Source organism: Parus major, chromosome 6, assembly GCF_001522545.3.
Source record: "Parus major isolate Abel chromosome 6, Parus_major1.1, whole genome shotgun sequence".
In the NCBI taxonomy this organism is placed as follows: Eukaryota; Metazoa; Chordata; class Aves; order Passeriformes; family Paridae; genus Parus; species Parus major.
The window spans coordinates 21708473-21732187 of NC_031775.1; the positions used below are offsets into that span (position 1 = coordinate 21708473).

Sequence of the window (23715 nt, forward strand, 5' to 3'; positions counted from 1 at the left end):
TGTGCTGAGCGGCCCCGCCGGGACGGGACGGCTCGGCTCGGGCTCGCCTGGCCCCGCAGCCCCTCCGCAGAGCCTCGCTAGGCAGGCGGAGGAGGTGGCTCCCGGGAGCGGGGTTGTTCTGGTGACTTTATAATTTCTTTTTTTTAAATACCCTTTTTTTCCCTTTATTTTTTTCCCTTTTTTTTTTTTTTTTTTTTTTTAATTTTATTTTTAACGCGCTCCCGGTCTCCGTTCTCAGCCGGGCAACTCAAGATGGCTGAGAGCTGACTCGGCTCTCCCGGAACCGCTCTCTCCGGCCGGCTCCTCCCGGCTGCCCGCCGCCGCCTCGCCCCTTCCCGGCGGGGCCGCGCCGGGGAAGGCAGCGCTCCGCCACCGGCACGGGCACCGTCCGTGCGCCCCACAGCATTGTTACCGTCGGGGGCTTGCGACCCCCGGACCGGCCATGAGAGCGGGCTAGGACGGACCCCCCGGACACCTTTTTCCCCCCAACCCTAGTGGGAAGTGGGAGCAGGTTGATTTGGGGTCCGCGGGGCTCAGAACCCCCCGTGCCAAAGCCCGTCCCCTCTCCCATCCCTCTCCGGGAGCGTTGGAGGAGCTGGGCGGGCTGTGCTGGGCTGGGGTTTGCTCTGAATGACCGAGCTCTCCCATTCAAGACCTCGCAATCTCGAAGCAGGCGAGAGGGCTTTTTTTTATTCTTCTTTTTTTTTTTTTTTTTTTTTTTCCCCTCCCTGTCTTGTCTTTTTTCCCCTCTTCCTTCTTTTTCCCTGCTGCTCCTCCGATTTAGAAGCAAATCTCGGGGGCCGCAGAGAGAATTCGTTTTTCTGCCATCGTCACTGTCGCTATTATTATTATTTTTTTTAATCTTCCTCTTTTTCCCGTTTTGGATCTTAACCCTTTGATCTGTTTCCTTTAAAAGACTCTGATTCCCAACTCCCATCAGGGGGAGAGGGAGGAGAAATACAGGGAAGGAAAAAAAAAAAAGCCCGAGCGAGTCGCTGCCCTCAGCTGTTGGCCAGGTTTGGTGGGGGACAAAAGTCCCTTTAAAATATTGAATGTCAGTTGCAAACCTAAGAAAAGAAAAATCTGATCCGGAGCGCTAAATTTAGGAGCTTTATATGGAACTTGGACTCTGCTGCTGGATTTTGTATGGATTTTTTTCAACCTTTGGTAAGTTTCAGTTCACCTTCTGGGGTAAAAAGGAGCAAATGGCTTTTAGGGGTGGTTAGGACTTCGGGCTGTAAGTCCAACAGGATCGTGTTGGGTTTTTTTTAACCATTTGTGTTGTTTTTTTAACAAAGCGATGGGGACGTTGCATTTTTTTTTTTTTTTTCCGGATATTCCTAGAGTGCTGCTCTGTGGTTTATTTTATCCCCGATTTTAAAATCTGCTGCGGTTTATTATTTATGGCGCGTGCTGCGGGGAGGGGGGAGCCCGTCCGTTCACCCTCAGCCTTCCCCTTTCAGGGAGGACAGACCCCGGCATCCGCCCCTAGACCGCACTGAGCGACCGAAGCGGCTGGGGGGAAGCGTCGACAGAGCTGCCGGCAGAGATGGCCGAGAATTGGAAGAACTGCTTCGAAGAGGAGCTCATCTGCCCCATTTGCCTTCACGTCTTTGTGGAGCCGGTCCAGCTGCCCTGCAAGCACAACTTCTGCCGGGGCTGCATCGGGGAGGCGTGGGCCAAGGAGTCGGGCTTGGTGCGGTGCCCGGAGTGCAACCAGGCCTACAACCAGAAGCCCAACCTGGAGAAGAACCTGAAGCTCACCAACATCGTGGAGAAGTTCAACTCCCTCAACCTGGAGAAGCCCCCCTCAGTCCTGCACTGCGTCTTCTGCCGCCGGGGCCCGCCGCTGCCTGCACAGAAGATCTGTTTGAGGTGCGAGGCTCCGTGCTGCCAGTCCCACGTCCAGACCCACCTGCAGCAGCCCTCCACGGCGCGGGGGCATCTCCTGGTGGAGGCGGAGGACGTGCGGGCCTGGAGCTGCCCCCAGCACAACGCCTACCGCCTGTACCACTGCGAGGCCGAGCAGGTGGCCGTCTGCCAGTTCTGCTGCTACTACAGCGGGGCCCACCAGGGACACTCGGTCTGCGACGTGGAGATCCGCCGCAATGAGATCCGGGTGAGTCCAACCATCCTGGACACCCGGGTTTGCCCAGCCTGGGGACCGCCCAGCCACCCTCTTCCCTGCCATGTCTGTTCCCCCGTGTTTGTGTAGGACCTACACAAAATCCATCCCGGCGCTGCTGCTCCTTCCGCCCGGGGTCCCCCCGTGGCAGACATGTTGGGTGGCCTCCCAGCCAAGCGGTGACGGGGAGCCCGTGGGTGCCGGGGGGCTCCCCAGGGAAGGTGTCCGTGCTGGGAGGCCTTTGTAGCTGTCGGGCTGTGGGACCCACGGCGCCTTGGGTGTGCGCTCTGCAGGGAAGGGTTGAGGTCTTGGGCCAGGGCGGTTTGGAGGGGCCGTCTGCCAGGTTTGTGGTGGGCTATGCAGCTGTTTGGAGGAAAGCAGAAGAGCTGCCTGCCTCTAAGGTCGAATCACCCCAAAATTTGGCTTCCTGGGAGGACAAAGCGGCTGCAGGAGCGGACCCTGTCCATTGTAAGGCCTGTGAATGTCAAACTGCCTGCTCTTCCCACTGCCTCCCACTGGGGCCGGTGGGCCATCCTCTTCCCCCCAGCAGTGGAAGAGCTTCGTGTCAGAGACCCATGACGTGTCAGAGACCCGTGACGTCTCACTGGTGGGGATTCAGTCTTGGGGTTTGGCCAAATAATGTGATTTTTATTAGAGGGCACAGGGCTGCTCCTCTCCATAGAGCAGCTTGGGCTGTTGTGCTGGATTCGAGGGAAAGCGGGTCTGTATTTTGCCCTTGGCCAGGCCATCTGGCAGGAGCTTTCACCCCTGGCTCCCCACCCTCCAGTTCCTGGCGGGCATTTACCAGCCCTGCGGCCAGCCCTGCCATGACCCTTCTACCACCTTCCCCGTTTTCAGGGCTGCCCCTCCGCTCCCCCTCCGACCCTTTGAAAGAGGCTCGGCGCTTGTCTGCCGAATAAATATTTAACAATGAATTGAATGGTGATTACTGTAAAATGGGGATGATTTCCTGTGTATTTTAATGTTGCCAAAATGAGTCACCATTTAGCAATAAAAAAAAAAAAAGAAGTCATAAATAAAAATTGCAGTATAATTACTTTCCAATTGGATGGCCAGGCCTGGGAGTGGGGTGGGGGTGGGGGGGGTGCAGCTCTGTGTAGAGAAGAGCCAGCCTGAGCTCACAGGAAGGTTATTTTCCTCTCCAGTTCTTTTGGGGGAAAACCAGGGACCTCCATGGAGGTGCCAGCAGCTCCGCCACACACGCTGGAAGGGGAAAGACCCAGTCAGTCTTTTGGAGAAGCGCTTTTCTGCTTCTATTTATAGGGAGTCATTTTGGTTTCCCTCTGCCAGGGTGGGGAGCCACCTCAGGAGGGCTGTGCAGGGCTGGGATGGGGCTCACATGTGCATCTCCCAGGAGCCTTCGCCAGGGACCAAAACTATTTTTCCAGGTCCTTTTCCAGGACACTTTGATCTCATTTATTCCCGCTCTTGCTGCGTGTTTTTTTTGTTGTTGCTGCCGTTGTTATGGCTGGATGTTCGCCGCTTCTTGCGGATGCATGCTGCTAATGACCTGGCAGAAATCTGCCACTGGCTAGGCTGGATTTTGGCCCTGGCTTAAAATTTTAGGGTATGTGGCTAGACACCAAAAGCATTAGATGGCTGTATCATAGAACCATGGAATTATTTTGTGACCTTGGCCAAATCCCTCGGTACCTCCATTGCCGCGTTATTTTAATTTCCTTTCTCTGTGATGATAAGCTTGTCTCTTCCCGCTGGGCGCGTGGCTCGGTTGGGTGCATGGAGTCTGGGTCAATGAAGGACAGCACCAAGCTGGGGGACAGTGTGCCCAAAGGATCTCCTCTGTAGTTGAAGCAGTTCTTCCATGAAGTTGCTGCAGTAGGGGTGAGGCCCTGGGAAAAGCAGCCAGCAGGTTGCCAGCCCTTGCTCCATGGGCATGGCTGGGTCTCCGGCTGAAAGCAGCCCGTCGCCAGCCAGCAAGGAAGGTGGCCTCGTCGGCTCCCGAATTAGGGTGCATGAGCTCAGCTGGTGACGACTTCCCGCCTGCGGGAGCTGGGCCCGGGATTCCTGGCTGCTTGCTCACCCTGCAGCGGCGGTGAGCCGCTCATGGAGCATCCCGGGAAAGATGGACTGGGACTGGGGGGCAGATGAGTAACGCTGGGCTTGGGAGGTCCGGGGGAGGCCCCATTGTGAGAGGTTTGTTCCATATGTGGTTTGTGTTCAGAAGGCCGTTAATTGAGAAATGAGTCAAAGTTGGGAGGATCGGAGCCCTGACCTTGGTGCGGGACACTCGCAAGTGTGGGGGTTGCAACATCGACTCCTGTGGAGGGGGTGGCCCCCATGGCCCGAAGGAGGGACTGGAGCCTGCAAACACGTTCCCCATAAACTCTGCTTCTTTAGCATTTGTTCCTCTGGCTGTGCTGCCAACCTGCCTCAAAGGGCACCTTACCTCTGGTTACAGACCAGTTTGAAGGGGAAAAGGGGATCAAAACTCCTTGGGGAAAGCACCAGCACTTTGTCAGCTGAGCTGGCAGTTTGGGCAGAAGTGCTCTGGCTGGGTGAAGGAGGCTGGAGGTGGGTGTCTGCCAGAGGAAAGGGGGTGTCTGTGCAGGGTTTGCCTGAAGAGGAACATGTGAGTCTGGGGGAAGGACCCCACTCAGCGTTAGGTGCCGCACAAATCCGCAGAGCCCTGGCTCAGAATTAGTTGAACTCCACGGTGCATCTGTAATACAAACAGTAAATAAAATATGTGGTTAATCTTTCTTTCGTGGGCGTATAAAGCGCTTACCTCCCCTTCCCCCCGTGAGATGTTTTCTCCTTTGTTTCCTGTTTTTGTAGCGCTTAAAGAGGAGAGGGGGGGAAGAAAAGCCAACAAGGCACCCTCTTTTCTTTTTTTTTTTTTTTCTGCTTTTTTTTTTTTCATTTTGTTTGTGTCAAGGTCTCAAAATGAAACATGTTTTCTTCCATCTTTGCCTTTGCTGCTCCTTGTGCCTCCCGCCTGCATGGGGGAACCTGCTTCTAAGGCTGAAGAAGAAAGTTGCTCCAGTGCGAGGTTGATGTGTTGCTTTTTATTTTTTCTCCATCCAAAAAGGGGAAACTACATTGCTGGGATTGGAGTATAGGTAAGAAGTCGGCAATCAGAGAAAGAGTCTCATGTGCGGGGTATTACCGTGGTTGCCCTGTCTTTGTGTGGGACATGGTTGACTGAGGCCAGGTACATCTGAACTTGCTCAGAAGTTTCCCAGCAGCCTGTCCTCAGCTAGAGGTGCCACCAGTGGAAAAGGACTTGGGTAGAGAGGGTCTGCTTCTGTTTTGTTTAGGGAGAAGGAAATAGATTTTTCCCTGTAACCTAACTTCTTAGAAATCCCTTCACATTATGAAGATCTCTGGTGGCTTTGAACATTAAGTGGGAGAAAATGCATTGTGGTACTGAGACCTGGAGGAAAACATTGTGAATCCTCCTGCAGGTGTGTGGGAACAGCATCCAACACTGTCCATGGAGCAGTGTACGTTCAGCAAATCCAGGGGACAGGGACTGCGCCGTTGAGTCCAACTGCAACTCAGTGGGTTTGGGCTTGCTTTCTTGGCAGCACCCCACATTAGGCCAACTCACGTGCTTTCTGTATTATGAGAATGAGGAATGGTGAATGCTTGATAGGAGCATAGGGAGAGATGGATCTCAAGTCTGTACCAGAAACTCTGGTTCTTTGCCAGCTTTGGCCACCACCAAGTCCCACATGGCATCCCCATGCTGCCATCTGTGCCAGGGATGTTTAGCTGGGACCAAGGGAGTCCCACCAGTGGGGAAGCTTGGTATCAGCTTCACTGCCAGGCTTCTGGCATGAGCTGCTCTGGGTTGTTCTACTCTGAAACAGGTTTGGTAACTTGTGATGGACTGGATTTTTACAGGCTTACTTATTTTCCAGATGACTTGTTTATGAGGAGCACGGCACGCAGCTCACTGCAGGCATTGTGAGTGCAAGTGCCCAAGTGCTTGAGTGCTAATTTAGCTCTCGTGGCTGTAGGTGGTGTGGCTGGTGCCTGGCAGGCGTTTGCTGTGCCACTCTGAGCATACCTGATCCCCAGACAACTTTGCAGCAGATCTTACAAAGCAGGAGTAAGTAATGCAGCTTCTCCCTGCACCCTCCATCTGAACTTCCACCAGCACCCCAGAGCTGAACTGCCAGCCCAGCCCAAGGGTTAGGTCATCCTAAACCAGGTCTGTCCGTCCCTGGCTTTGCTTATGCCCTAATTCCTGCCCAGGGGCCTCAGGAATATGGCACTGTGCTCCTAAATGTGGCTGATCATTGTGCCCTGGGATGCTGTCAGTTGGTCAAGCTGCCATGATGAGCACTGACTTCATGGCCCTTGGGCAGTGGCAGAAATCCCAGCACCACCTAGCCTGTCTCCCTAGCTCCGTGCCACTCACCACATTGATCTGTCAGGCTTTGCTGCTCTGTCTTGTCAGGGGCAGCAGATTTCAGTTCAAGCCGTAGCAGCCTGAGCCGCTCTAGAGAAGTCTGGAGGGGCTGAGCCATCCTGCTACAAACCCCTCTGGGTTTGCTGGCCAAGCAGCAGTGGGTATCTTGGCAGTCCCAGATCTTTGGCTGAACTGGAGCAGTCTCCTGCCTCCGCAGGGTTTGGATTAAGGGCTTTTCCCCGCTGCTTTCCTGCTAAGCTTGAGCATTTTCTGTGCCCTTAGCCCGTCAGGTTGCCAGCGGTTGGTTGCTCCAGACCTGCAGCTGCAAGTCTTTTGTGTAGAGTCAATCTGAGAAGTGACAGCAGAGATGGAGGATGCTGGGAGGCAGCCTAGTGGTTGGGTGGGAGAGAGGAGACTTGTGTGGAGGGGACAGCCTTGGTAAAGGAATAGTACTGGGGCTGCTGTGGAGAATGCTCTCTTCCCATAGGGGACAATGCAGTGTGGGTGAGAGCTGTCGGAGAGTGAGGTGGAAAGAGAGAGATAAGGAAAAGTTCAGCTGAGGACCTTGAGCTGCTTTGCAAGCAATAGCAACAAAATGGAGCCCAGGCTTACACCCCTGCTCACCAGACTGCCCTGGCCTACCTAGGGCTTCCCACCTTGAAGCCCTCCGTCAGCAGTGACTTCAAATGAGCCCCTGAGACAGAGGTGTTGTGGTCTGGTCTCTGAACTAGGAAGTCTAAGCCTAGCTTTGTCTGGTGATGAGAGCATAATGAATTTAGCCCAGACCCTTGTTTAATCTAAATCTATCGTGTGATACTTATGTGAGCATCGTGTCTGCTGGCATGGAGGTGATCAGCGTGCCGTTCTCCTCAAGCCCATGAGCAAGATGGAGAGGGAGAAGTAGGAGAGACATGAACTGCAGTGGGACACCATGGACTTCTCTCCACCCCTCAGCCTTGTGCCTGACACGTGGGAGTCTGGGTGAGTCCTTCAAGGAATACCAAATCCCAGGACTGTCCTTCCCTTCTTCTTCCCTCCCCTTGCCCCAACAAAGCACTGTTCTCAAGGTCTCCTGTGTGCTCATCCAGGCCTGGTCCTGCCAGAGGGGCATCCACAGCCTCTCTGCTGCTTTGGTCTTTGCCTTTGGAGCCAAGGAATTGCCTCTGTCCCCATCTGAGCAGGAGGAGCAGAAGAGGGGCTGGCGAAGGGGGTGGGAGGAGAAGGCAGATTTCCATGTCTCACAAAGGGCACAAGCGATCAGATTCGTGCAACTGCCCAAGAATAAAGAGGCTCTTACAGTGCTGGCTGCCCTGACCTCTCTCCTCTCTGCTCCAGAGGACAGCGTGTGACCACACAGGGATTTCTTAGCTGTACTTGGGAGGCGGGCAGCGGGTTTTCTATACCCAGATCTGTCTGCAGCTTGCCTTGCAGCATATTGGCCTATTTTTTGCTCATTACCTATCTGTTTACTGGAAATCTTGGTACATGGTGATAATTTCTTCTTTTCTTCTCTTTAATTTCGTGTAATTGTTTGGGGTTTTTTTTTTCAATCTGACACTGAAATGGGGCTGAGAGCAGCAGTGCTTCCAGAGCAGGGACAAAAGTAACCAGGAAACACAGGGCAAGAGAGGAGGGATCGACACCGAAACAATGAAATAGCCAAGCAAGGAAAGACTGAATGCTCAATAGCACAAGCCTTTGCAGAAATGCCTGGCTAGTGCAGCATTTTATAATCAGCTTCTGTGCAGGGCTGGCCTGCAACAGTAGTGTGATGGGGGAGGAATGCTTTGAATTAGCTGGATGCCAGAATTAATTCTGTCAGAATTCAAATGTACATGTATGTACGGATTTATAAATAAACACTTGGAGCAGGATTCTGCTTTGCCACGCAGGCTCCAGGGCAGAATCTGGTCTGGCCTGGCTTTTTTGCTTTTAAAAGAAATAAAATGCTGTGGATCTGGGCTAGGTTCTGGTGACTTTGTCAACTTCTTGCATTTATCAACAGCCTGTAGGCTGAGGAGATGCTGGTTGCGTTGAAGTAAGGGGGATGGCACAGAAGACTCAGAGCTGCTGAGCTTGCTTGCAGTGATAGCCAAATTTCTGCAATGAACCTCTGTTTGCTGGAAGAGAAAGTGAGGCAGATGCTGGGGAATTGGTGGGGAGATGTGAAACATGTCAGGGATGTCCTGCCCTTCCCTTTCTTCCACGGATGGACAGAGGCAGCCACCCCTCCTTTTCCTGGGAGGGCTATACCCAGCATACTTGGGAATGGGAGGAAGAGATGTCTGGTCCCAAATATGGAGGGAGAGATGGTTATTCACAGACTCTAGATGCACGCAAAAGTTTTTACATATGTCCCCCAGATGAACTCAGGGAAGAGGTTTCCAGTCCCAGATCCTTTCTGATAAGGACAGCTTCAGCCTGTTCTCACCAGAGCATTGTGGTTGTCCCTCTTCTGTCTTATGATTCTCTTGTGATGGTAACATGAGCAGAAGTTCCCAGCTCAGCACAGTGCCCTGCACTCTGCAGCGGTGCCGTTGCACTCCAAATCATCTTTGTGCTGGGATGATGTACCAGAACTGCTAAAAAAAAAAAATAAAGACAAATTAATTTAATTACTCTCTTTCTTCTCTTCCCCCTACCTGTCCTTTTTCAATTTCTTGCTGTGTAGATGCTTTGACTGGGGGGGCTGTCTCTGGAGTGGGCTGGGAAGAGCTGAGCTGTGGATGGCTCCAGATGAGGCAGTTGGCAGGGAGTGATGTTCCGGATGGCTGTGTCTCTCTGAAATATGAGTAAACATTGTCAGAGCAGCCGACTGTGTGATCTGGGGCTTCGGGAGGGCTGATCTCCCTTTTCTTCCCTCCACCCATCTCTCCCTGTTCAGGATCCCCTATTTGCTTGGCATCACCCAGTTCTCTTCTCCCGGCCTGGGTGACCTGGAAGCTTCATCCTAGAGCTGTAGCTTTGGAGAAAGGGAAGGAAAATCCCACATATCCTAATGGAGGCAGTGTTTTCCCTTGCCATATGACAGCTTAATCTAAACCCTCATTTGAGCCAGTTATTGTGTAGCTTTAAAACCCTGTCCCCTGGAAAGGAGTCTCCCACCCCCTTCCCTCCCAGTCAATCCTGGTCGGTGGAGCCGAGCTCCGGGGTTTGGTGCTGGGCCACACGCAGACAGATCGATCACACTGGGGGGTGGGTTGGTATTTCTGTGGCAATGGCTTTTATTGCTGGTTGCGGTTGTTGGGTTGTTGGTGAGTCGGGGGGGTTGGCGTGCACTGTAATGGGCTTGTGCGTGTGGCAAGGGGAGAGAGAGGGTAATGTGATTGCATCCTTCTGCTCATTATCCTCTTGCTAGAAGGGGGGGCCGCATCCCTCTCCCCATCTGAATCCATGTGGAGCTGCCGCCTCTGCGGTGGGAGCAGGTTTTCCCTGCAGGTGAACTCCTCTGCGCTCAGACAAAGGGCTGGGGGTGCCGGTGCCTCCCTTTGTTCTTTTCCTGTCCTGGTGCACCCGCCTCTGACGGCAAAAAGCCCCTTGAAGCGTGCCTCTCAAATGGATGGAGCGGAATAAATGTGCTGCGAGATCTCTGTCCCCCTCACAGACCCTTTGGGGACAGTGCGGGGGGGTGCTGCGCTCCCCCTTCCCTCTGGTATTGTGCTAGCCCCTTAGTGATGGGGGTGGCCAGATCCAGGAGGGAATTACTGCAGCTCTTCTGCCACAGCTTGCACTGTTGTGGCGGGGTGGCTGAGGCCTGCGAGCTCTGTTTTGGTCAGAGGTAGTTTGGTTGTAGGGGGTGGGGATGGAGCCTGCCCTCATCAAGGGAATGGGAGCACATCTGGGAGCTGTTTTTCTGCCTCTGCCTGCTGGCATGCTGCACAACAGGGCATCTGGGCAGGGAGCTGGAAATAGTGCCTGGTGTGAAGGGCACCCCTTTCCAAATGCACTTCCCAAGCATGTAAGCCTAGCAGGTAAAACCAAGGCCTGTCCTTCAGCTAAGGAATTTGTAGCTTTCTACTTAGAACAGGGGAGAAAAAGATCATTTTAATCTCTGCAACAACCTAAAGTCTGGATGGGGAAGTCAGCATATTACCCTAAATTAGAGGTAAGTAGAGGTGGGGAGACCTGCTAGGAGTCAGGAAGTCCATGGCAGTGTGGGGAAGCTGTAGCTTTCTTTGCTGATGGTGGTACCTTGCCAGAATGTGGACCCTGCTAGCTTCCCCCATCCAGGCACTTCCTCCCCTGGTACTCCCCAGTGCTAGTTCCTGCTACAATCTATGAATGCACATGGTATTTATCTCCATTTACCAAAGTGCTTTTCAGCAATATGATAAAGTATAACAACACGAAGAACAAAAACTAAACCTTCCTCTATGCATTAAAACTGCCCACTGGAGCCTTCCTCAGGAAATACTCCTCCTTCCCTAAACATAAGGCTCCTGGCTTTGCAGGAGAGAGAGACAGGAGGCATCTGAAAAGACAGCCTTCGTGTACGTGCTGCATCCAGTAACTGTTGACAAAGGCATTTGAGGAAAACCTTGTGCTTCCCAAACAGTGGAGGCTGGGACCGTCTGTCAGTTTGGGTGGGGGATGGAGGTATCCAGGGGAAAGGGAACTTGTCAGCCCATCTCCTCTGGGTCTGGTGGAGGGAGCAGATATTGACGTTTTGAAGGTCAAGCACAAGCTGGCCCTGTGGCAGCTGTACTGGCTGGCAGGTAAGGGGAAGCCACCACAAAACCACAATAGCTGCCTGGTTTTTCTGTGGGTACAATCTCACCAGGGAGTGAGGAGCTACTGCTGTTGGTCCCTTCTGCTCTAGAAAATGGCAGTGGGTCACAGCTAGAAATGGCTTCTCCGGTTGTATGCTGACTGCTGGCGCTGCTCCCCCGGTCCCTGTGCAGTTCTCAGCACATCCCATAACATTTGTGTCTCCACCACATCCTCTTTGAAAGAGGATAATGAAACTGAAAGGGGGAAGCAGGGCACCCTAGAGGCACCTTGGACTGCCAAGCTTGAGAAAGCAATGCTGGTCTGCCAGAGACCTGAGGAGCTGGATTTTTGAGTCAGAAAACGAAATGCCAGGTAGGCAGAGAGTGAAAGACACCTTATGTGAGGGTGGAAACTGGGCATCAAATACAGTTCATGTGAATCAGCAGGACTGGAGTTGTGCAGAACAGTTCCCCTGGCTCCCTGGGAGGATGAAGCTGACTGGGGTCTGAGATGTTGAGCTCTGATGGCTGATTCAAACCTGGAAGATAAATGATACTTCAGGGGCCTGAGATCAATAATGTCAAAGGCTGGTCCATAATCGGGTGAGATTAAAAACCAATGACAGGCCTTCTCCTAGGAGCAGAAGTCAGCACGTTGAAGGAGAGCAGCAAGGTTTGCTCCTTTAAAGTTATTCCCTGGTGGTGTCCACATCCAAAATCCACCTTCCCTGGCTGCCCTCTGCAATATCAGTGATTTCCCTTTTCAGTCAACATCGACCACATCCTGCAGGTCCCCTACAGCCGAGCCCTTTTCACTGGTCCCTGTACAACTGGTCCAGAGTGTCCTTGAGAGAGAGGCTGAGTTGGAGACAAAAGCAATGGTCTGGTGCTGACCACCAGCCTCCTCCACTACCTGGGGGTGAGCTGGGACTGCAGGAGGTGGAGGAGGAGAGGAGATGCTGAAGCAGGAGATCATATTGATGCTGTGGGTACCATGATACGCTATGTTTTGCAAAAATGCTTGGCTTTGGGGAGCATACTGGGGAGAGGAGTTTGGGAAATGAGGGCTGCTGATTACTCTTGCCTTCGGTCCTCAGTACGTTATTTTTATCTGTATTTATCAATTAATGTGTACCATGACTATTTAGCCACCCATGGGCCATGAGGAGACAGGTGGGGTGCATGCTCATGCCAATTTTGGGGGTGCTGATGTTAGATCTTGTCGTAGAAATGTTTTTTTCTCCTGGTTGGGTGCTCAGCAGGGAGCTGTGTCCCCTGGTTGGCAACAGCCACAGCCTGGCATGGAGAAAATGGAACTTATTTATTTGCAGGAGCAAATTAAAATAAACTTGAGTCCCTTATTTTCAGTACATTCTTAAAGGGGTTCACAAGGTGCAGGGCAGGGCCATGCTGTGGCTCCTGTGAAGGGCACTTGGAAATAACAATGTTGCCTCTCTTTCCCGGGTGCAAGGGCAATTGAAGTAGAAGGGGCCATGTTGTCTCTTGCTGCTGCCCCTTTTGCATACACAAGGAGCTGTAGATGCTGTTTGCCTTTGCCCCGGGCTCCTCTTCCCCTTCCTCCCCACTCCCCCACCCCTTCCCCGCCAGGAAGCCTGGCCTTTGTGTGAAGTGATGCCTCCTGACATCAGCCGGGCGCACGATTTCCTCTGCAGTGGGGAGGGTGTGCGGGCAAGGAGAGGGGTACCACGTTCCCCAGGGGGTGACGTATGGTCTGGTCTTGCTGGAGCACAGGGTGGCAGCACTCCCAGGGTGGCTGTGTGTCCATCTGGGATGCTGTGGGGAAGTGGCTGTCCCTAGCTTTATTGGTATGGTGATTCAGTGGAGCTTTGCCTGCTTGTGCTGTTCTGCCTGAAAACACCACTCCAGTGTGTTGCTTTTTGCTGCCTAAGACTGATTGCTTCAGTGGCATCTTTACGGGACCCCTCGAGGGATGCATTGTTGGGCTTTATGTAGCTGAAGTTTCACCAGCACTGGATGCAGGGTCTTGCTCTGGGCTGGCATCGCAGTGCCATGGAGCAGAGGTGGGGGTGCTCAACAGCAAAACAGGAGCAGGGCTGATATCTCCTGCATGCCAGGGCTGCACCAGAGCTCTGGGAGGACCATGCTGTCCATGCAGACACATCACTTCAGAAAGAGCAGGTTGCAGGTCAGCTGCGAGGGGATTTGCAGGGTGTGGGCTCTTGGCCTCTCCTTGGAAAGGGGCAAGTGCAACACATAGGAATGGCCAAGCACCTGCCAACAAGAAGCCATAGCTGGCACCTTGCCAGGAGTTTGGGGTCCTTGCATCGCTTTAATTTGAGATGTGTCTACTGGGGGATGGCATTTTGCAGCTGGCTGGCTGGAAACTACAGGTTCCAGCATGCTCCCTCACGTGTCATCCAGAGGGAGTGTGGTACCATGGGGATTGTAGTCTCTGTGCTTGCCTCTTTGGGGTTTTGCTGTAACTGGGATGGGCTCTGATTCAGCATTGCTGAGCAGAGATGGGCCATGAGACATGGGACTGGTCTCTGCCTCCTGTTTTCCTATTCTTCTGCCACCCACTTGCTCAATGCAAGACCATGTTGGCCTTTTTATGTCACCAGGCTGGGGAGGGGATCTGGCCCTATTCTTAATCATTTGCAACGTAAATATTTTGGTCCTGAGTACGTTGCTGGGAGCTGGGTGTCACGTTGAAGAGCGTGATTCATTCATGCTGTTGCTGCTTGGAGCACAATGAGGCAGCCTTGGGACCGGTCCCAAAGATTTCCTGTGATCGCGGCTGGTGGGGAATTTGGGACGTCACGTTTGAGTAAGTCAGAGCCCTTTTTGCACAATTCCTGCAAGCCAGGAGTACTGTGCCATGCCTAGTGTATTTGGGACTTGCCATCCCCAAAATGTGGTCATTGTGGGTGGCTTGCATTCACAGAGGGAGAAATAATGAAGAGCAAGGCTGAGCTCCAGTTCTTGCCTTCTCCAGCTGCTGGTGTGCAGAAAAGGTTGCAAGGTGTAGGCTTTCTGCCTGGTCCCAGCCAGCCTAAGAAATAAAGGTACAAAGCAATGCAAGTTGAAAACCTGCCTCACATCAAGGAGACTCAGGCAGAGTTTCTCCAGTTGGACCAGAGCATCCCTGTGTGTTTTAGAGGGATGGTGGACAACCTGAGGTGAGATGCTGGGCAGATGGGCTGAAGCAGTGGAAGATGCCCCTTCATCCCATGCTTCCACTGGTGATGCTGTGCTGCCAGAAGGGACGTTTCCCATCCCACTTTGGTCACTGGTGCAGGAGAGACTGCACCCTCCACCACATGAGTGGTTCCCTCCATCCCCCCATGTATCACTTTGTCCTCCCCATGCCGCTGAGAGCCAGGTGTGGGCAGCGCCCAGATTCGTTCTGGCATCCTTCATTAGACAGTGTTTGTTCATGCTGCATTTTTCTTTTTGCTGGCTTGTTTGGACATGCACTGGTACATTCACGGCACTCAGGCAGTAACGTGAGTCTCTTTCCCATTAGGAAAGGGGCCAGGATTTGGGGGGGCTGGGAGGGTGGCTTAAGCAGTAGTTTTTGAGATATTTCCTTCTGCTGCCACACCCTGCGTGAAAGAGCAATATCCGCGGCTTCAGCTGCTATCGCAAGGCTCTGAACGTCTCTCTTTTAATATAGATTGGTATCATTTTGCATTTTAAAGTAAAAACATGCTGCAAGCTGCAGACAGCTGTCGGTTGGCAGCTTTGTTTGAACATCTGGTATTGCTGGGCTGCTGTTCAGAGCGATCTAACTATGGGATTCATAAAGATTATAATCCGGGCTTTCAGATTCTCAACAACCATCTCACCAAAAAAAAGAATTGGGAAGAGAAAAAACCCAGCAGAGAGGCAATGGAGGGTTCTTGGTGTTCAACAGACTGTGGTAGTGGTCACTGGGGTGGATGGACTTGCTGTATGTTTCCTTGGCTGCCCACAGGTGCTGACAGGCTGCTTCCAGCCTGCAAAATGCCAGGCACTGGGGAGCTGTAGAAGTGCGAAGTCTTTTCCCCCCTGCTGTTTTTTCCAGCTTGTGTGCTGAATCTGGTCTCATACTCCTCTGGGTGGTGTCTGGCGCTGGTGAGCTGAAGCAGCAGATTCTGCTGTGGCTTTCAGTAGATGTTTGTAACAGTTGTCTGCAGCAAGAGGACTTGTTCTTTTTCTTTAAAGTAAGTGATGGAGGAGCCAAGGCTCACAGTAAACATCTTGGCATGTCAAAACCTCATTTCCAAGAGAAATTGAGTCTGCTTTTCTTGAAGCAACTAAAAGGTTGAGATAGCCACCTCTGTAAGCCCCATCCATCCTTCTGCGAGTCAGGCACTTTCCTTGGCACCTTTGAGAATTAAGCGACCTCTAAGCCCCTAACGAGTTTTATAAATCTTGTTAGTTGATCTGCATTTTTGCAAAGCTCTTTGAATCCAGCCTATTGGTGCATAAGTCACCTTGACTTTGCTCAAGGCTTTGACTCCCAATTCACTTTCAGGCTCCATTTGTCAGTTGAAGGTGCACAAAAACGTCCCCCTTATCTTTATTAGAGAAAAAAAAAAGCTGCCTGGAGAAATGTAGCTGCACTCTAGTTGGTGCAGGCCAGTAATAGAGGTGCATATAAACCTGTTCTGCCCTTGTTTGTGTTGATTTAACTTACCAGTACAAATTAAAATAGCCTTGAGCAGTTGGAAGTTTAACTAGATCAGTTGGGAGGAAAAAAAAATCATGGCCTTTAAATCAAAGGAGGGTTTTCTTTCTAGTGCTGCCTGAATCTGCAGAGGTGCTTTGTGCACCTGGAACCCTTGTCTTTGGCTTGCCAAATGAGACACTGATGGGACACATGGCTGCAGGTCATTGCTAGTGGTCTCATGGCCGGGACGTGGGTGCACGTGGGTATTGCTGCTGCTGCTGCTCTGTTCCTCACAAGTATCTGAGTTCCCCACAAAACCTGTTTATGCTTCCAGATCTTCATGCTAGGCTCCCTCCAGAGCAGAAACTAGAAATCAGAGGGGTGGGAAACCAAAGGGGCTGTTGTTCAGAGCTCAGGGCTTCCCATGGCAGGACTCAGCGGGGTGGGTGCAGAGTGGAGGTCTTTGGGCCGGGGAGAGGCTGCTCAGCCTGCAATGGGAGCAAGGATGGAAGAGGCTGGCTGTGTTTCACCCCTGCAGGGGGAAGGCTCTGAGATCACACAGGCCAGCTGGATCTTGAATCCAAATGTTTATTTGGAAGGGGGAGTGAGGGTTTCTCAGTTTTGCAGGGCTTGCAGATGGGGGTAGGTTTGCTGCCAAGCAATAGGACGGGCCTTTATGGGATGGCTCCTTTGTAAGGCAAGCCATTCCCCCAGCCACAGTTTGGGGACAACTGGCTGAGACCCTGAGCTTTTGTCACACTGGGAAGATATTGGAATTCAACAGAGCTAGACAAGACTGGGACGGCAGCAGATCGAGGCAGAATTGGGGGTGCTGCCAAAGCCTGTTGAATTTTTTAGGGGGGTTATGGGAGAAGCAACTGAGAAAAGATATGTCAGAGCAAAAGGACTTGTGTGAGGAGCAGGACTTTGTGATTCAGCTGAGCTTCAGCACTGAGTGATCTCCTTTTGCTTCCCAGACTGCCACCACTGGAGCTGGCAGAGCGCTTCTGCGAGCCAGCTGAGGGAGATGATCCCACCAAAGACAGACTGCTCTTTTTTTTTTTCTGGATGAATTTTTTATCTGTATCTGTGGTTGGGATGGGGCAGATGTATGAAAACAGACATGAGGGAGAAAAGGATGGTAAGGCCCCCCTAATGTCCATATAAATTGATTGAAGCATTTGAGAAACCACAAGCACAGAGTGTGCTGAAGGCAGAAAGGGCAGGACTTATTACATGATCCTTTAGGCTCTGAAAAACTGTGAAATCTGGTGAATCCCACTCAATACAGTTACAGGCCCCAGATTTTATTTTCTGGCATGGCAGGGATGAAGCACAAGGCAGCGCTGGTCATGGGGACCAGTTGTGCTTCAGGTGTTGGTGTCAGTCTGAGCTCCCAAGTGGCTGGAAACAGTTGTTCAAGGCAATTGGGTCTGGGTGTCTGAAACTTTCTGGATATCACAAGCCCCACACTTTCCCTGCAGTGTCCTAGTACTGGTGCTCCTGAGTTGGTTACTCGAAGTGCATTTGGTACTGGGCAGGGCAGGTTTGTGCCAGGGCCTGCAGCCAGAGCCCTGTGCTGGAGATGGCTCAGCAGAAGGGTGAATTTTGGCACTAATTTATAATCAGCCCCAAACCTGTACAATTTCCCCCTAAAACTGAAAGAGGTGGGGAAAAGAGCTCCTCCTCTGCATCCCTGAGGGTGAAGAAGATGCAGACCTTGTCCATAAACACAGAGCTGAGCCCTGTGACTCTTCCTGGCTCTCCTTGCTCCCAGACAAAGGTGGCCTGTACTGTCCTCCTTCCAAAAGCTGGCTGGGGTGGACTGTTGGCCAGTGTTTGCATACAGGCCTGATTGGGGATGTCTTCTCCCTCCCTTCCCAGCAGAAAGAAAATAAATTTCTTGAGTTCATCGCTGCCCTGAGGGCCTGGTCGCACCTGCAGCTGCAGCCCTCAGAGGTGTGCTTTCCATCTTGCTCCTGCACCACCCAAATGCATCTGCTGTCCCTGTGGCACTGGGACAGTAGTGTGGGGCATTTGCCCAGATGGGATGCTGTCTTTCCTGGCAGATATGGGGCAGGAAGTGGCTCTGCTGGCCAAAGGCATGGTCACTAGTGAGGTTCCCCAAGGCTCAGTTTTGAGACTAGTCTTGTTTAATACTAGGAAGGCTCCACAGAGAGATCTCAACAGGCTGAATCGATGGGCCAAGGCCAGTTGTATGAGGTTCAGCAAAGTGAAGTGCTGGATCCTGCACTTGGATCACAACAAGCCCACACAGTGCTACAGGCTGGGGGGACAGAGTGGTTGGAAGGCTGCCCAGCAGAAATGGACCTGGGGATCATGAGCCAGCAAATGTCCAGGTGGACAAGAAGACCAGTGGTATCCTGGTTTATATAGCAGTACCATGGCCAGCAAGACCAGGACTGTGATCATCCCCCTGTACTCAGCACAACCCCTCAAATTCCACGTTCACTCACTACAAGAAAAACACTGAGGTGCTGGAGCGAGTCTGGAGAAGGGCAACAGAGCTGGGGAAGGGCCTGGAGCACAGGTCGTATGAAGAGTGGCTGAGGGAGCTGGGGATGGTTAGCCTGGAGAAAAGGAGGCTCAGGGGGGACCTTACCACTCTCTACAGCTGCCTGAGAGGAAGATGTAGCAAGGTGTGGGTGGGCCTCTTCTTGCAGACAACAAGCAACGAGATGAGGACAAGCTTCAAGCTGCACTAGGGAGGGTTCATATTGGGCACGAGGAAGAATGTCTTCACTGAAAGGGAGGTTAAGCATTAAAATGGTCTGCCCAGGGAGATCGTGGAGTCACCATCCCTGGAAGTGTTCAAGAAATGACTGGACATGGCTATTAGTGCTACTGATTTAGTTGACAAGATGGTGTTCAGTCAAATGTTGAATTCAATGATCTTGGAGGTGTTTTCCAGTCTTAATGATTTTATGATTCCATGATTCTATCACCAAGGATCATCTTTGTCCTGTGGAGCCAGTAGCATCAGTCATGACTTGCCTGGCTGCCTGCCCGGCATGCAAACTAGCTTCTTGTCCTGGTATTCATCTTCCTGGTGCATTTCCAGCTCCTTTTTTCCTCTTCTGCACATGTTGTGAGTGAGTCTTGAGCCCCAGGTCTGGCAGAGGCAGTTTGCCCTGCTTTCACTGCCTTTTGTTGTACTTTGCATAGAGGGAGCCTCTGTTTTGAGGGGTACATCACCCATACTTGACACCCAGTACTCCTTCCAGCAAGAAGTAGGCTCCAGAAGGCTTCTTCCTCCAGGACTTGCAGGGCTGCTGGTAGAGAGGTGATGTGTCTCCAGCCACTGGCCTCGTCTCTCTGCTTCTTAATCTCCCTTATCCTCCTTTTCCACTTGAAGCAAATCTTCATTCCTATTCCAACAACACTGACAGCAGTGTCAGCTGGGCTGTGGCTTGAAGTTGGTGTCCAAAAACCATAGGTAGATCCCCAGCTTCTTTCCCCCATTTCTGTGAGAGGCACAGCATGAAGTAACCCCATGGCTGCTACAAGCAGGGGGATGCACAGAGGCCCAGGAAGGTGAATTAGCATCCTCAGGATCTTCCTGAAGGTCACTTTCTGACAGAGAATAGGTCCCCATTTCCTGGCCTGCAGAAATCCTGCTGCTGGCCCCATGAAACACAATGCTTTGCATTTTCTCGTTAATAACAAGTTCTTCCTTTCTGCTGGGTGTAAACAAGGGAAAGAGCTGTCCCAGGCTGCAGGCACTGGTACAGCCCTGTGGTCGTCCAGGATCTGCTCTGGTACAGGCACGTGCAGAGAAGTGTGGTCTGCCGTGCACACTGTGCTGGGATGCTCCAGGAGCCCGGTCCAACCTGGTTCTGCTAAGCACTCATGAGTCATGGCTCCATGGGAGCATCCAGCTGCTGTGTGCCAGTGGTGCTGCACAGATGCCCTGTGCTGGGGTGGGCACAGGAGGTGGGACATGGGGCTGTGCCTGTGGGGTAGCCAGGGGAGTGGGTCTAAACCTGATGGTTTCTTCTCCAGGAAAGGCTCAGAGGCCAGGTACAGGTCTCACAGGGTGATGTGGATAAGCAGGAGGCATCTTCACCCACACCAGCATGAGAACAGGGTGGAGAGCTGCTCTTGCAAGAGGCACTGTACATCCTGTTCCCCAAGGCTATTTTGCCTTCAGCCCCTTTCTACAAAGCACCAGCTCTCCCGGTGCTCAGGGGTCCCTCAGTGCTGGGAAAGGGGGTCTCTTTGGTGCCTTTTCACTGCATGGCTGCTGCTTCCATCCCTTCCTAGCAAGGGCAGCTATTAATATCTCAGGCTGTTCCCCTCCCCTCTTCCTTCCCCTGTTGAGGATAAACCAGCCTGATCTCTGCACAGGGGGCACTGTGAGAAAAGCCAAAGCCTGGAGCACTGTGTGTACTCTGGGCTGGCCAGGGGAGGCAAGACCTCATGCTCTGGCTGGAGACCTTCCCTTCTGCCTGGTGCTTACTGTAAATGTGTGCAAGATGAAACCCCAACCAGAAAGCATTTCCTGCCTGCCCCTTTAAGTGGATCGGCCTCCTGCAAGTGTTGCGAGGGCTGTGGGGAGTTCGGAAGGGCTGGTTTTGCCTGAGTCTGGTCAGCAGGAGGCCACCAGCAGGGTGGGAGGGATGCTCCAGGGGGTTTGGGCTGTGGCAGTGCTCGGTGCATGATCTCATAATTTGAGATCCTGTTTTTGGGGGCACTAGGGTGCTGTGCCCCAGATGTGCACAGTGTCAAGGTTCTGATGTGTTAGCAGGTGGGGTGACGCTTTCAGGAGGGATGAAAATAGCTCATCGTGTGGGTTTTTCTCAGAAAACGGTCCAGCTGACAGTGGAGCAGGGCTGGGGAGAGGGAAGCCTGCGTGTGGGAGGTCTGGGGAGGCGAAAGGTTGTGCTCGCCTCCTTGGTCCAGGGCTTTTGGTGCATTAAAATTCAGTCACTGTGACTTCAGGCCTGTCTCCAGCAACGTGCTGGGACATGTGTCTCAATGGGGGCTCTTGATCCCGGTCCCTGGGCTGAGCTGCAGGTGTCTGGAGCCATTCCCGCAACAGGCATCTGCCCTTTGCAGCTTCCTCGCTCCGGTTCCACCTTCCTCCTCCTCCTCAGCCTTCCTGCCCCTCATGCTCCAAGCTGCTCCCTCCGTTCTGGCTTTCCGGTGACTGCAAACAATGTCCTTATTCACTCAGTGGCTGGGATTTGGCGGCGAGGGGAAGGCCTGGGCGCAGAGGAGGAGGAAGGAGAGAGGCAGAGAAGTGAGTGTGCCTGTCCTGGGCCAGCTGTCCAGCTGTGGTTAAAGGTGCTCTGTGGGGCAGTCTGGCTCTCTGCTCCCCCAGTTTCCTATGGGAATGAGGGCTGTGCACTCTCGTGGTTTGTCCACCTGCCCTGCTGTAGTACCCTCCAAACCCACAGACAGTTTTCAGCAGAGTTTATTGGGAATTAGCATCCTGCAAGCATCCCACAGGTCAGTGTGTGGGCACTCAGTTGCTCTTGCACGGTGAACGGTCCTGAAGGAAGCATGGTGCTTATTAGACATCAGAGAAGCTGCACAGGCTCCATTTGCCCTATGAACACAGTAAGGCTTTTCACTGCTCCAGCACTTGTTTAAAACCAGAGCGGCTCAGCAGGTCATGGGGCACCGCTCTGCCTCTGGTGAAGCTGCCAGGCTCCTTCCTGATCCTGCTGGGAGTTGGGCAGGGGCTGGTGAGCACTCAAGCCCCCAGGGAAGGGGTGCCAGAGGCTTTCCCGTGCCAGCTCTCCCTGGGAGGCACACAAGGGCCCTGACCAACCTCAGAGAACACAAAGCCTTGGAGCATGTCATGGGCCTGCCCCGATGCTGGCCCCGGGGCAATGGGCTTCTGGGGGCTGCAAAGGGGGGATGAGGGGAGTGCCAGGCCGCAGGCAGGGCAGGGCCATAATCCACTGTTACTGTGGACTCAGCAGTGACCACAGGCTTAGCTCTGCCCTTTGGGGGAGGACAGTGTTGAGACCAGCCTAAGACAAGTCAGGGGAGACATCTTGCCCACAGATTGCTCCCTTCCTGGAAGGTCTTGGGTGAGTGAGCTCCTTCCTACACCTCAGTGCCCCAATTCACAGTGGGGGTTTTCCCAGCTGCTTGAGCTGTGTATGTAACACACCTGAGGTTTGTGGTGCTGCAGCCATGCAGCGGCTCTTGGATGAGAGGCATAGATGCCCTGTATCATCAGAGCTGTTAAACGCTTTATTACTATCTTCCTGTCTTGTGGCTGCAGGCATTTAATGTTGCAGAAGTTCTCTGTTGGGACTGCCCTGTCCCCCAGCAGACATATTCCCATGCCCTGGCTGACAGAGTGGATGGTGTCCCATGCTGGGATGGCCACTGGGAACTGGGGTCAGCACAGAGTCCGTGGGGACTGACCAGGAGGTGCAGTAAGGTGCAGGTGGGGTGACTGTGGTTTCCCTGGTGGTGGTTTCCTCCCAGCAAGTGCCATGGATAGTGATGGTCACCAAGCCTTCCCCCAGAACAATCCCACAGGGACCAGCTGTGTGCGTCCTCCATGCAATGAGACCTTGCAGTGCTTGCTTGGCTTCCTGCAGAGATGTCCCTCCAAGTAGTGTTTCACTCCCAATGCATGACCATGATACCCCAAACCCATCTGACTTGCCACAATGGCTGCTCAGGAATCACCCTCCTCTGCCTGCACGGGAGGAGCAAACCCTCGCTCCCGAAGGGAACTCAATGATAACATCCCTTCCTTTGTCCTTCCACCTTTGGTGGTCCAGCTCCCTTGCAGGGTTGATGCTCATGGCGTGTTTGTGAGCTCCTTGAATGGGCTCAGCCCTTTTGTACCCACGCTTCCTTTTCTTCCATGAGGAGGGGAGATTATGTTCATCTGCAGAATAAGCTGGTGTCCATGAACTCACCCTGTCTCACTGGGTCATGGTGGACCAGCCACTTAACCCAGCCACCGATTAATTTATTAATTAATGAGATGAATTCACTCTCAGCTGGTGTTGGAATAAGAAGCATTTTTAGCATGCGTTTTGCAAACCGGCGACGTGTCTCGGAAAAGACAAACTGGGATCAGAGTTGCTCACAGCCTGGGAAGGGTGCCTGTACAGAGAGAGCCTTGGTTCTCCCAGCATCAAGGTCATGCATGAAATATGAGAAAATACCCTGAGAAATTCTGATCCTGGAGGAGGAGGAGTTCATAACTTCAGAAATGCCAGATTTGGGAGGGGATGGAAGGGGAAGGGATGTATTTTCCTTTTCAAAATACCTAAGGAATTCAGCCTGTACTGCATAGACAATGAGATTTCATCCCTTGGTGCCAGAAGGGGTAGTTCATACCCTTGTGTCTGGTTAAGGTTTTATTGCCGTGGGTGAAAAGCCCTCCCATTCCACTGCAATCCCAGGCACATACAGTTTTTAAATCACCCTAAAATCAAGAGAACGGCTCAAATATAAGGTTTAAAGAAAGTGCTGCATGTCCTCTATTTTCTCTGATTTCTATGTTGGATTATGGTCACTTTTTCCAGCTATGAGGAGATATGTATAAAAAGTTATTTTTACATATGTTTATATGTGTATTTGTGATTTCACATAATTGCATGACTCCTGGAGTGGAGCAGTCTGAAGTTTGTTACAAAACACAAAGGTTGGCAGCTCTGCCACGGCAGCTGCAGGGCGATGGTACGTGCATGTCCGGGGCTGTTCGGTGCCTCCCTCGGGGGTCCCTCACACCAATGGGGCTGGCAGGGTGGTCTCTGCCTGCCTGGCATCTGCCAGTGATAGGAAACCCTGCTTTCTCCTGCAAGATCATTCTGGCAGTGTCAGGGGGAAGTGGCTGCCTCGGGTA

At 52.6% G+C, this 23715-nt stretch overlaps 1 protein-coding gene across 1 annotated transcript in view; it reads left to right on the forward strand.

Moving 5' to 3' along the window:
- Nucleotides 1–6: 6 nt before the first annotated feature.
- TRIM8 (tripartite motif containing 8) overlaps nt 7–23715 on the forward strand; it is a 30264-nt gene continuing 6555 nt past the window's right edge. Inside the window, exons 1-2 of the mRNA XM_015633619.1 lie at nt 7–1167; nt 1464–2119. Of these exons, the coding sequence (XP_015489105.1) occupies nt 1550–2119 (570 nt within the window). The 5' untranslated portion in view covers nt 7–1167; nt 1464–1549. The remainder of the gene's footprint in view (nt 1168–1463; nt 2120–23715) is intronic.